This window comes from Oncorhynchus tshawytscha, linkage group LG02 (genome assembly GCF_018296145.1).
Source record: "Oncorhynchus tshawytscha isolate Ot180627B linkage group LG02, Otsh_v2.0, whole genome shotgun sequence".
Taxonomy (NCBI): Eukaryota; Metazoa; Chordata; class Actinopteri; order Salmoniformes; family Salmonidae; genus Oncorhynchus; species Oncorhynchus tshawytscha.
This window is the reverse complement of record NC_056430.1, coordinates 66034661-66048964: the sequence shown is the minus strand read 5'-3', so window position 1 is coordinate 66048964 and position 14304 is coordinate 66034661. Positions and strand designations below refer to the sequence as shown.

Here is a 14304-nt window from a genome sequence, read left to right as displayed (position 1 = left end):
ATTCAGTTGTTCAACTGGCTAGGTATCCCCCTTTCCCTAATACATGTGTTCCCCATCTTCCGTTGGTATAACCCCAGACGACCAAACTAATCGTTAATGAACAACAGGAATCGATGCAAGCCAGTTAAGAACAATTTATTTACATTGGCGGCCTACACCTGCCAAACACTGACGAAGCTGGGCCAATTGTACGCCGCCCTATGGGACTCTCAATCACCGCCGGTTGTGATTACAGCCCGTTTTATTTATTGGCACAAAACATACAAAGCTTTTGTAGCGTGAGATGAGCAATAGCCAATGAGAGCTCGCCAAAGAATCCAGTGAGATGACTTTATTTCGCATCACCCATAACGTGTAGACTAGAGAAGGAGCGATGACTACTGTTAGTATACGTTTGTACTTGCCTTTAATCAAAGCCACATTGTGAAATCGCTACATCTCTGACGTTCACAAGCAATGTTATTCAATTCTAAATGTTAGCTAGATATTTCAACTCTGGCAAGCGTGAATGTCTGACAGAAAATATTTGAGGCTGCTTTGTGCCACAGCTCCTTTTAGCTACATTAAATCACATTGTTTTCTCGAGACAGCGTGGTATCGACAATCCTCAACACCAAGTGAAGAATCTTGCAGCGTGTGATATCAGAGCCCAAAATCAATATCGATTCATTGGAGATCCACCAAGATATTTGGTTATTTAAGTAGGGCAATTTGTTTAATTCCCTCTTACACATGCTGAGATACAGTATTCTACATTTGAATATTTTACGGAGAAATCTAAAGATCAGACACAAACAGCAGATATTACATTTATACTATATTTTAATTTTGTTTCATCCCAAACTGAGAAATCAACTGATACAGGGTGTCAACATGATGCAACTTTTCAAACTTGATCAGTGCATTGTTTATTTTTGGAGCATCTCTGTAAACAGAATTTAATACAAATTCTCCTGATTGTCAAATACAATGGGCATAAGATCCAAACTGTGGCACAATCATGTTGGTTTAATTTTAAAACAAAAGAGTGAATTCAAAATAGACAAAGGCATACAACATTAAAACATAGCTATTACTACATAGCATATGCATATGTTCCCAGCAGGAACGACTCGAGATTAGTGTATTTGCAAGCAACACATATTGCATCCCAAGCCTGTTATTTAACTTTGTTCTTCTGCTGGATCCTCTTCAGACATTCATGGAAAGAAGGAGGAACTGAAAAGACAAAAGTCATTTCATAATCAAAAGCAAATCATGTCTTGGTGGGCACATCACACCGGATGGACTTTACAGTGGAAACATATACACGTATTATACAAAATGTAATGTTCATATTATACACATTTTTATTATACCTGCAGTATGTTCATGTTGACCTGGCCTGTCTGGCCTTTATCCAATGCTTGGAACACCCCTGGGGGAGGACAAATGTATATATTTTTGTCAACAACCAACATATTATTGAGTATGTCCAACAACTCCAAAGCATTAAACATCTCTGAGTGTTTACTTGTTCCACAAAAATACAAGTTATTTGACCAGCTACATCCCATAAGGTGGTACAGTCCCTTGGTACTCACTGAACATATTTTCCAGGCGGATGATGCAGGTGAGGTAGTCATCAAAGTCGATATCGTAGTTCTCATCAGCGAACCTCAAGCCAAGCAGCTGGAGGAGCTTGGTGTTCAGATGCATGCCTTGGATGGTGGAGACAGAATGTTACTAGTTAGGCTCTGATTCACACCTCAAGTCACACCTTTGCCTTCGTCTTTCTGGCCCCCTGAAATGTCTTCTTGAGAGAGCATGGGAGTACTCACAGAGAAAGAGACCTTCAAGATCAAAGGCAGGATTCAACACTAGCATTCTACCATTGAGATATGACCTTCTATGCAGGCATTTTGTTCTAACCCTATGTACCACGTAGTATTCTCACCTGCTGCTTTGAGAGCTATGCGGAGCTCATAGGAGGACATCTTCCCTGACCGGTCTGTGTCATAAGAAATGAAGAGCATCTGCAACCAACACCATAGACATCGTTATCACCTCCAATCCACACACATGTTCAATATTAAATTGCCGTCATAGGCTATTGTATAACAATGTATATGATATTTTAACTGACAGCAAAATGTAGTCCTGCTGTACTTACAATCCATTTCTTCATCTTTTCCCAGAAGACCTTGAACTCCTGGAACTCAAGCTGCCCTGAATTGTCAACCTGGATTGATCTGTCAAGGGAAGTAGCCTACATGACCAAAAGTATGTGGACATGCTCGTCAAACATCTCATTCCAAAATCATGGGCATTAATATTGAGTTGGTCCCCACTTTGCTGCTATAACAGCCTCCACTCTTCTGGGAAGGCTTTCCACTCGATGTTGGAACATTGCTGCGGGGACTTGCTTACTTTCAGCTACAAGAGCATTAGTGAGGACGGGCACTGATGTTGGGAGATAAGGCCTGGCTCACAGTCGGCGTTCCAATTCTTCCCAAAGGTGTTCGATGGGGTTGAGGTCAGGGTTCTGTGCAAGCCAGTCAAGTTCTTCCACACCGATCTCGACAAAACATTTCTGTATGGACCTCGCTTTGTGCACAGGGGCATTGTCATGCTGAAACAGCAAAGGTCCTTCCCAAACTGTTGCCACAAAGTTGGAAACACAAAATTGTCTAAAATGTAATTGTAGACTGTAGCATTAAGATTTCCCTTCACTTGAACTAAGAGGCCTAGCCCAAACCACGAAAAACAACCCCATTATTCCTCTTCCGCCAAACCTAACAGCTGGCACTATGCATTCCGTCAGGTAGCGTTCTCTTGGCATCCGCCAATCCACATTCATCCATCAGACTTTCCAGATGGTGAAGTGTAACAGTATAACTTTAGACCGTCCCCTCGCCCATACCCGGGCGCGAACCAGGGACCCTCTGCACACATCAACAACAGTCACCCACGAAGCATCGTTACCCATCGCTCCAGCCGCGGCCCTTGCAGAGCAAGGGGAACTACTACTTCATGGTCTCAGAGCAAGTGACGTCACCGATTGAAACGCTATTTAGCGCGAACCACCGCTAATTAAGCTAGCGTTTCACATCCGTTACAGAAGCATGATTCATCTTTCTAGAAAACGCCTTTCCACTGCCCCAGGGTCCAGTGGCGGCGAGCTTGACATCACTCCAGCCGATGTTTGGCATTGCGCATGGTGATCTTTGGCCTGTGTGCGGCTGCTCGACCATGGAAATTATTTGAATGAAACTCCTGATGAACAGTCATTGTGCTGACGTTGCTTCCAGAGGCAGTTTGGAACTCGGTAGTGAGTGTTGCAACCGAGGACAGACAATTTTTACACGCTTCAGCACTCGGCAATCCCGTTCTGTGAGCTTTTGTGACCTACCACTTCACGGCTGAGCCGTTGTTGCTCCTAGACGTTTCCACTTCACAATAACAGCACTTACAGTTGACCAAGGCAGCTCTAGCATGGCAGAAATTTGACGAACTGACTTGCTGGAAAGGTGGCATCCTATGACAGTGAAAGTCACGGAGCTCTTCAGTAAGGCCATTCTACTTCCAATGTTTGTCTATGGAGATTGCATGACTGTGTGCTTGATTTTATACACCTGTCAGCAACTGTGTGGCTGAAATAGCCAAATCCCCTAATTTGAAGGAGTGTCCACATATTTTTGTATATATAGTGTATATTGTAAAAGCATGACTCCAATATTGATCACAATAATGCATTTTCCAAAGCCTCATTATAGGCGTTTAGGACAGGTAGAGGATACATCCATCAGGTTGATGATGCTGTGGCAGGTGTTGAGACTCAGACCATCAAACTTGATCTCTCTCCCTGAAGGAAAAGAGAGGAACATCATAACAAATCCTTAAAATAATCACAATAATATTATAAAATCTGTAATCACAGACCCAGAGTGTGCAATTTTTTTTTTTTAAGCTTTAAAGAGTCAAGAGTCAACCTATGTGCGTGTGGACGTGTATTCAAATGACATTCGCTGAATTGCTCTTTATGCTAACGCCGGAGTTGTAATAACACACAATGGATGTGACTTTAGAGGAGGGCTGCTTACTCCTGCTAAGTACTCCATTCAACACCTGCTGAAGCTCCATTGCAGAGATGGCCTGGTCCTAAGGAGAAGACACAATAGACAAAATATGATATTCAGGCTATGACCAATGAGTGGCGCGCACGTTTCAAAGTTTATTCGCCACAGGACACAACAGGTGTAAACCAGTACAGTGAAATTCTTACGTTGAGAGCTCTTTCAGGTCAGTGCCAGTACCTTATTCAATGTAGGTGTACTGGAGTGGTTGAGGTGGGTTTATACATAAAAAGTGACTGGTAGTAGGATATACATGTAAACAGGGCTGAAAAGTGACTGGTAGCAGGAATATATAAATACATTGTGGTAATATATACATGTATAGAGGAGTAACAGTGACCAGTAGCAGAAATAGCTAGATACTAATGGAAATCAATAATCAATTAATCACAGCGTAAATGGTAGTAATAAATCTAATCCCTAATCATTTTAGCAGCAGCGTAGGTGTGAGGGGGTGTGTGGCATCAATAATGAGTGTGTGAGTAAGGCTGTATGCACGTGTGAGTAAGAGTGACAGTGAAGGTGTGTGTGTGTCAGAGTGGGTAGAGTGTGTGGATCGTCTGTGGGAGTGGGATATTATAAGAGGGAGAGCAGTAGTTGTTAGCCGTTTAACAGTCTTATGACCAGGGGGTACGACATTACTGTTTTCCTTCGACATGCTCATAGTATCTGAATCAGTGACATTGCCAGTTTAGCAGAAACAGCTCTCCTCATTTCTTATAATATTTTTACTTTCTTACCGAACCAGCAATCTTTTCAAACATTCTCCTCAGTTCCTTCTCCTCATCCGTCTCCTCCTCTGGTAGACTGGGCATTGGGGGCTGAGAGATACATCACAATACATCATCAACGGGAAGTAAAGAGCATTGCAGTTTTGTGGTATTCAATAGTAGAGTACTTACATCGGGCAAATCAGCATCTACTGTGTTTCCCATCTCCCTGTTGATGACAACATCCTGTGATTAGCTTTCTATCACATACATTAACTTGTCCAGCAAATCTTACATTGAATGACAATTTAGGCTACACGCAATATTAAAAGTCAAACAAATCTTAGTGTGGATTGGCTATAGCCATCAAGGGCTTTCCTTTAACCTATCTGCTTGAAACTAATACTGATTCACAGACAATACTCCCAAACGTAAATATCATACATGGTTCCAGCTGCCTTCTCAGAGAAGATGCGTATGATGAAGTCGGCCTCGTCATGGGGCTGGAAGGTGGTGGGCACCAGCAGGTAGTTCCCTGGGGGCAAGGTGAAGCGCTCGGAGATCTCCCTCACGTTGATGTAGGTCTTACTGCGAGCCTTGGACCCATTGTACCGGAAGAAGTCCTTCCCCAGATGGTCCTCATCTGCAGGGGCCTGAGGGAGAAGAGAGAGGGAGGGACATGTTTTTAGAGACCCTTCAAATTCTAATAGGGAACTTTGTGATGAACCACAATAACAGTAACTACAGGTAGCATGTACTAGGAAATTGAAAGGCAATGGATTCCTATTGTTTGTGCATATGGTCTCTTTGCCTGTTGTCTCTCTAACCTCGTAAAGAGCAAAGCCGATGGTTTGCAGGTCCAGTCCCTCTTTCCTCAGCGCACGGCGGTTCTTCTGCATCAGAGCGATGACCACGCTGCACTTATCATTATTATCGTCAGCATGCAGCAGGGTCAGCTTGAACTGAGGGTTGGTCCAAAATGTATCTGGAGGAAAACAGGTTTAAATGGTTGCATTGTTGCTGGGCTGGAACAAAAGCCTACATACACTATCTGGCATTCCAGAATCAGTGTTGGTCACTTCTGGCACAGTGGATTCATCATAAAGATACAATTGCCATTCCTTTTATCTGGGTCATCAAACTTGTATGAACCAAGCTGACTGTCACATTACAAAGCTCAGATAGAAATGTACAGTGTAGAACATACATGTTCATCTCTCATGTAGAATAGGGAATCAAGTTAAGTCTATTTATTACATTTCGGTCTGCAACCTTGTCCTCTCACCTATGAAGTTCCTGCAGCCGCCTGCGGTGGAGCCACGGATCCAGTTGCCCTCGAACATGTTCACCTCCCACTTCCGCTTGGTTTCGTCCGTCAGAGAGTCCGGCGTCAGGTTGCAGATCTCTATCTTGTCGTAGTTGGCCTTGAAGTCCTCAAACTCCATCCTGAAATAAGCAACCATTTTGATTCAGAAAAGTCTTGTATACACGAGTGGTCCCCAAGCCACTGGAAAACCTATTGCTGTTGAACATGCGGGAAACTTTGATGTAGTGCCAGATGTAAAACTATTACAATCGCTGTTGTTACTAACCAGAATTCACCATCATCCATGGAGTTCTGAAGAATGCGTTTCTTCTCAGAACTGTCGATCACATTCCACTCCCTGGACCTGTAAGAAATCAAATCAAATTTTATTTGTCACATACACATGGTTAGCAGATGTTAATGCGAGTGTAGCGAAATGCTTGTGCTTCTAGTTCCGACAATGCAGTAATAACAAACAAGTAATCTAACTAACAATTCCAAAAAACTACTGTCTTATACACAGTGTAAGGGGATAAAGAATATGTACATAAGGATATATGAATGAGTGATGGTACAGAGCAGCATAGGCAAGATACAGTAGATGATATCGAGTACAGTATATACATATGAGATGAGTATGTAAACCAAGTGGCATAGTTAAAGTGGCTAGTGATACATGTATTACATAAGGATGCAGTCGATGATATAGAGTACAGTATCTACGTATGCATATGAGATGAATAATGTAGGGTAAGTAACATTATATAAGGTAGCATTGTTTAAAGTGACTAGTGATATATTTACATCATTTCCCATCAATTCCCATTATTAAAGTGGCTGGAGTAGAGTCAGTGTCATTGACAGTGTGTTGGCAGTAGCCACTCAATGTTAGTGGTGGCTGTTTAACAGTCTGATGGCCTTGAGATAGAAGCTGTTTTTTAGTCTCTCGGTCCCAGCTTTGATGCACCTGTACTGACCTCGCCTTCTGGATGACAGCGGGGTGAACAGGCAGTGGCTCGGGTGGTTGATGTCATTGATGATCTTTATGGCCTTCCTGTAGCATCGGGTGGTGTAGGTGTCCTGGAGGGCAGGTAGTTTGCCCCCGGTGATGCGTTGTGCAGACCTCACTACCCTCTGGAGAGCCTTACGGTTGAGGGCGGTGCAGTTGCCATACCAGGCGGTGATACAGCCCGCCAGGATGCTCTCGATTGTGCATCTGTAGAAGTTTGTGAGTGCTTTTGGTGACAAGCCAAATTTCTTCAGCCTCCTGAGGTTGAAGAGGCGCTGCTGCGCCTTCCTCACGATGCTGTCTGTGTGAGTGGACCAATTCAGTTTGTCTGTGAAGTGTATGCCGAGGAACTTAAAACTTGCTACCCTCTCCACTACTGTTCCATCGATGTGGATGGGGGTGTTCCCTCTGCTGTTTCCTGAAGTCCACAATCATCTCCTTAGTTTTGTTGACGTTGAGTGTGAGGTTATTTTCCTGACACCACACTCCGAGGGCCCTCACCTCCTCCCTGTAGGCCGTCTCGTCGTTGTTGGTAATCAAGCCTACCACTGTTGTGTCGTCCGCAAACTTGATGATTGAGTTGGAGGCGTGCGTGGCCACGCAGTCGTGGGTGAACAGGGAGTACAGGAGAGGGCTCAGAACGCACCCTTGTGGGGCCCCAGTGTTGAGGATCAGCGGGGAGGAGATGTTGTTGCCTACCCTCACCACCTGGGGGCGGCCCGTCAGGAAGTCCAGTACCCAGTTGCACAGGGTGGGGTCGAGACCCAGGGTCTCGAGCTTGATGACGAGTTTGGAGGGTACTATGGTGTTGAATGCCGAGCTGTAGTCGATGAACAGCATTCTCACATAGGTATTCCTCTTGTCCAGTTGGGTTAGGGCAGTGTGGTTGAGATTGCATCGTCTGTGGACCTATTTGGGCGGTAAGCAAATTGGAGTGGGTCTAGGGTGTCAGGTAGGGTGGAGGTGATATGGTCCTTGACTAGTCTCTCAAAGCACTTCATGATGACGGATGTGAGTACTACGGGGCGGTAGTCGTTTAGCTCAGTTACCTTAGCTTTCTTGGGAACAGGAACAATGGTGGCCCTCTTGAAGCATGTGGGAACAGCAGACTGGTATAGGGATTGATTGAATATGTCCGTAAACACACCGGCCAGCTGGTCTGCGCATGCTCTGAGGGCGCGGCTGGGGATGCCGTCTGGGCCTGCAGCCTTGCGAGGGTTAACACGTTTAAATGTCTTACTCACTTCGGCTGCAGTGAAGGAGAGACCGCATGTTTTCGTTGCAGGCCGTGTCAGTGGCACTGTATTGTCCTCAAAGCGGGCAAAAAGTTATTTAGTCTGCCTGGGAGCAAGACATCCTGGTCCGTGACTGGGATGGGTTTCTTCCTGTAGTCCGTGATTGACTGTAGACCCTGCCACATGCCTCGTGTCTGAGCCGTTGAATTGAGATTCTACTTTGTCTCTGTACTGGCGCTTGGCTTGTTTGATAGCCTTGCGGAGGGAATAGCTGCACTGTTTGTATTCAGTCATGTTACCAGACACCTTGCCCTGATTAAAAGCAGTGGTTCGCGCCTTCAGTTTCACACGAATGCTGCCATCAATCCACGGTTTCTGGTTAGGGAATGTTTTAATCGTTGCTATGGGAACGACATCTTCAACGCACGTTCTAATGAACTCGCACACCGAATCAGCGTATTCGTCAATGTTGTTGTCTGACGTAATACGAAACATCTCCCAGTCCACGTGATGGAAGCAGTCTTGGAGTGTGGAGTCAGCTTGGTCGGACCAGCGTTGGACAGACCTCAGCGTGGGAGCTTCTTGTTTTAGTTTCTGTCTGTAGGCAGGGATCAACAAAATGGAGTCGTGGTCAGCTTTTCCGAAAGGGGGGCGGGGCAGGGCCTTATATGCGTCGCGGAAGTTAGAGTAACAATGATCCAGGGTCTTTCCACCCCTGGTTGCGCAATCGATATGCTGATAAAATTTAGGGAGTCTTGTTTTCAGATTAGCCTTGTTAAAATCCCCAGCTACAATGAATGCAACCTCCGGATAAATCGTTTCCAGTTTGCAGAGAGTTAAATAAAGTTTGTTCAGAGCCATCGAAGAGAGAGAACAGATGACAGAATAACCACTCTCCTATAATGCATAGTGTATGCTGGTTTTTATTCCTACTCATCTCAGCAACACCTGTTGGAAATTAACTGGACTCACTCATCACTCCAGGCACCGTTCCATTCCACCTGTCCCCAAGGGTTCCTGATCCGGATCAGCTTGACCTTTTTCCCTCTGTAGTTAACCTCCTCAAGGCCTGTGATGGAGTAGGCGTGTCCCTTCACCAGACCAGAAGCTGTCTGGGCCTCTGACTCAGCAGAGCTGGTGATCTGGAGAGAAGAAAAAACTGAAATTGTATCAGCCACAAAAGACCAGGACTATGTCTCTCAAACCTGGACCCATATTCACAAAGTCTCTCATAGTAGTAGGAGTGCAGATCTAGGATCAGGTTCACCCTGTTTATATTATCTTATTCATTGTAATCTAAAAAAACAAAAACTGATCCTATATCTGACCACCACTCCTATTCTGAGAAGCTTTGGAAATACGGGACCTGGTGTCTAAGGACCACATGTATAATGGTCTTTCATTGAAACTGGTCTGGAGGCCCTTACGTCGATAGAGCAGCCCATCATTGAGCCTCTGTCGTAGGCCTTCTTCATGATGTTGAACAGGTCAGTTGGAGCACTTTTGGTCTCGTACGTCTCCCCCACGCCGCCGGTGAAGTCCTCCATGGCCTCCAGGGTAGAGCCTCCCTTCAGGGACTCATAGCTCCCGTTCAACCTGACAGGACAAGGAATGGGATGGAATGGGTTAACTAGAGATATAATTGGCGTCAAATAGCAGGCATCTGAAAATGAATCCAAGCTTTGCGGAGTGTCTGCATGCATTTGGTGAAAAATTGGTTACAATCATCCAATACTCATGTTTTACATGAACTACACACTATCAAGCAAACGTGACGATAAGTGACAATAGTTGTACAAAACACCTATTTGAGTTTGCATAAATGTTATACCTGTACTTTTCAAAGTTTACAAGTTAAACATACTTGGCATAGGCCTTCTCCAGCAGTGCGCTCCAAAACTCGTTGTTGGAGGCAGAGTGGAGCAGCACCAGGCGGTTCCTCACAGCAGGCAGTCGGTCATCCACCACCACGTCCAGCCATCTGTTGTGCTGCCAGAACTGGAGGAGAGAGACTATACTTAAGCAATAAGGCCCGAGATGGTGAGGTATAAGGCCAATATACCACGGCTAAGGGCTGTATCCAGCCACGACGCAACGCGGAGTTCAGGGCTCGAACCACCCAGTTTATAATTACGGATGACTTCCTTTAACTAAAGAATTGTGTAATCACTGATGTCAATACAGTAAGTACTATGTACAGTGGGAAGAAAAAGTATGTGAACCCTTTGGAATTACCTGGATTTCTGCAGATATTGGTCATAACATTTTATCTGATCTTCCTCTAAGTCACAACAATAGACAAACAGCCTGCTTAAACTAATAACACGCAAACAATTAATTGTTAATGTCTATTGAACACAGTGTAAATATTCACAGTGCAGGTTGGAAAAAATATGTGAACCCTTGGATTTAATAACAGGTTGACCCTCCTTTGGCAGCAATAACCTCAAACAAACATTTTCTGTAGTTGCGGATCAGACCTGCACAACGGTCAGGGGGAATTTTGGACCATTCCTCTTTACAAAACTGTTTCAGTTCCACACTATTCTTGGGATGTCTAGTGTGAACCGCGCTCGAGGTCATGCCACAGCATCTCAATTGGGTTGAGGTCATGACTGACTGGGCCACACCAGAAGGCGTATTTTCTTTTGTTCAAGCCAATCTGGTGTTGATTTACTTCTGTCTTTTGGGTTGTTATCCTGTTGCATCACCTAACTTCTGTTGACCTTTAATTGGCGGGCAGATAGCCTTACATTCTCCTGCAAAATGTCTTGATAAAAAATGTCATTTTTCTGTTGATGATAGCAAGCTGTCCAGGCCCTGATGCAGCCCCAAACCATGATGCTCCCTCCACCATAGTTTACAGTTGGGATGAGGTTTTGATGTTGGTGTGCTGTGCCTTTTTTTCTCAACACATAGTGTTGTGTATTCCTTCCAAACAACACAACTTTAGTTTCATCTGTCCACAGAATATTTTGCCAGTAGCGCTGTGGAACATCCAGGTGTTCTTTTGCGAACTTCAGACGCGCAGCAATGTTTTTTTGGACAGCAGTGGCTTTTTCCATGGTGTCCTCCCATGAACACCATTCTTGTTTAGTGTTTTACATATCGTAGACTCGTCAACAGAGATGTTAGCATCTTCCAGAGATTTCTGTAAGTATTTAGCTGACACTCTAGGATTCTTCTTAACCTCATTGAGCATTCTGTGCTGTGCTCTTGCAGTCAACTTTGCAGGACGGCCACTCCTAACGAGAGTAGCAACAGTGATGAAATTTCTCCATTTATAGACAATTTGTCTTACTGTGGACTGACTTTTAGAAATACTTTTGTAACCCTTTCCAGCTTCATGCATGGCAACATTTCCTAATCTTAGGTCTTCTGAGATCTCTTTTGTTCGTGGCATGTTTAGCCAACTCAAATTCTAAGAGTTTTTTTATTGGGCAGGGCAGCTCTAATCAATATCTCCAATCTCGCCTCATTGATTCGACTCCAAGTTAGTTGACACCCGACTCCAATTAGCTTCTGGAGAAGTCATTAGCCTAGGGGTTCACATACTTTTTCCAACCTACACTGTGAATGCTTAAATTATGTATTCAATATAGACAAGAAAAACACAATTTGTGTGTTATTAGTATAAGCACACTGTGTTTGTCTGTTGTTGTGACTTACAATTTAACCTGATCTTCATTTGTCAAATTAATTCAGAAATCCAGATAATTCCAAATGGTTTACATAATTGTTACAGTGGCAAGAAAAAGTAACATTTAAGACTCTGTGAATATTCTGTGAATATTCATTCTGTGAATAATGTAATATTGTCATATAGATAAAATGCAATGTTCTGTCAATAAAAGTTGATAGTGGGCGATTTTTTGTGGGTGATTCTACCTGGAAGTGGAAGATGCCAGCGTAGCTGCGGTCAAAGCCCTGGTCGTTGGGCACCACTCTGGCCAGGGTCTCCTTATGGAGGGTCAGAGAGGCAATGGCTGCCAGGAGCCAGCAGTCCCCTGGGTGACACAGACAGTGACAGACAGAGAGAGAGAGATTTAGTGAGTCAGGACCTACACACTGAAAGCCATGGACATAACCCCCCATCTTAGCTGTCGTATGTGATGCTAGAGTCTAAGTTTTAAATTCAATGCCCGGGGGCCTTTTCAAGCCCGCAATCTGCTTTCTTGTGGTCCCCAGACAAATATCTCATTGTTATTTCTAGTGTTTGGATATGGATGTATGATATACGATTTGTATCATATAAGAAGCATTATGTATACAAACCTAGTGCTCCTTGACATATGTCTGTCCTGTCAGCCCCACCGACTATGAATTCGGGATTCTCGCAAAGTTCCTGTAAAAGAATAGGAGCAGGTGTAAGAGGCTTAGTGACAGTGGAGAAACAGGTTTAAACGGAGATGGGGTTAGGAGTGACTCTGCCGCCTCGGGTAGGTGTGTTCACATTCCTGGCGTCTTAATCAGTCCCCAGTCACTGGAACGCAGAAACACAGAGAGGCGGTACAGGTATTCATTCACAAGGGTCACCCGAGAGAAAAATGTGTAAGGATCATAAATAGGATCTTAGTTGGATCTTTCCCATTTTAGTATCTAATGTTACAGGGATAGATGGTTTTCTTGGAGGTTTGAGGTATGCTAGTTTTAATGGTTGATCACAGATCTTATTCATTACACACTGCTGTATCAACCTTGGCAAGGCACTCACTCTCAATGGCAGTGTGTGGTTAGCGGTGTGTATTGAAATGCACAGTGTGAAAGTTGTTGTGGATATACAATGAGTGAAAACTGGCTAGCGTAAACTCCTAAGATTAGCTAACCTCTGAGCACATAACCACCACTCCCAGCAAAGTCAACAGAGAGAAAACATTCAATGCATGCTTCAAGGCTACATTCCAGAAGACTGTGCCCTACACGTGAGACAGGCATGTACAGCATCTCTAGCTTCATTTGTGTACATAGGACATTTTAAAGTTCCAAGTTTCAAGACATGAACACTGCAGAAAGGGAATTCGATATTAGCCAAATAAAAGTATCGGCTAATACATTCCTTTCTTACAGTACTGGTTTTAAAGGGATGGTTGGATAAAAGCTTGTCATCAACGGACAGAACTGGCCAGGTCATGAGGTTTGATATAATGTGAACAAGGTAAATATAAGGATTATAGTCTTCTGTACTTTAACATTGTATAGTGTCTTGCCTTCAGATCAAATTAGCACAATCTACCATTTGTGCTACCATCTGCCATTCCTTCTCAATGATCAACTACAAATATTCTAATTACACTGTAATTACCACTAATTACTGTATTTGTCACATTAGCGCCCTCGTAGTAGACCATTTGTACTATAGCTTACATACCCCAGGCCTCTTCCATTCAAAGTTGATGGGCACGCTCTGGCTGTAGTAGAGGGATGAGTCGCAGGCAGGGAAGTCTGGGTCCTCAAACAGTTTCTTCTTCTGTAGACACTCCTGCCTCAGCTGCTCAAACGTCTTCCCATCCCCTTGGGTGCTGATCGACTTGGTGGGCATCTTGATGGCTCAGACTAAAGGGGAAACTAGGGAGAGATGGAGAAGGACGGTGTGTGTGTGTGGGAGAGATGTCCCTTGTTTGTGAGCAGTGACAGAGACTGGGAGAGAGAGAGAGAGAGAGAGAGAGGGGCGTTGGTGTTTTGCCAGTCCTGTTTCTTTGATGTCACTCCGTCCAAACCACATACACAAGCTTGTCAAGCAGGTGGGTAGATAGGCACACACCCTCCAGACATAAACTGGTTTGTCCACTCCCATGGCAACACACCTGACCTCACCCACTTTCCCTGCCCAACTGGCTGTTACTGCTCGCTCTCTGATATGAGAGTTCACTATAGAATGTGTTCTAGAATGTCTGGTTTTAGGTAGTGACAGATTTTAAGTCACTGCTAA

At 44.2% G+C, this 14304-nt stretch overlaps 1 protein-coding gene across 1 annotated transcript; it reads right to left on the bottom strand.

Moving 5' to 3' along the window:
- Nucleotides 1–804: 804 nt before the first annotated feature.
- Nucleotides 805–14081, bottom strand: LOC112265246 (calpain-9). Its single transcript, XM_024442377.2, has 19 exons — nucleotides 13744–14081; nucleotides 12651–12720; nucleotides 12264–12382; nucleotides 10240–10373; nucleotides 9803–9971; nucleotides 9348–9517; nucleotides 6418–6495; nucleotides 6111–6271; nucleotides 5653–5810; nucleotides 5270–5478; nucleotides 5018–5054; nucleotides 4856–4936; nucleotides 4083–4140; nucleotides 3780–3844; nucleotides 2153–2221; nucleotides 1937–2015; nucleotides 1584–1700; nucleotides 1359–1417; nucleotides 805–1218 (listed from the first exon to the last, which is right to left on the bottom strand). The coding sequence occupies exons 1-19, from the start codon at nucleotides 13912–13914 to the stop codon at nucleotides 1192–1194; spliced, it is 2031 nt and encodes a 676-aa protein (XP_024298145.1). The 5' UTR covers nucleotides 13915–14081; the 3' UTR covers nucleotides 805–1191.
- Between the last annotated feature and the right edge of the window lie 223 nt (nucleotides 14082–14304).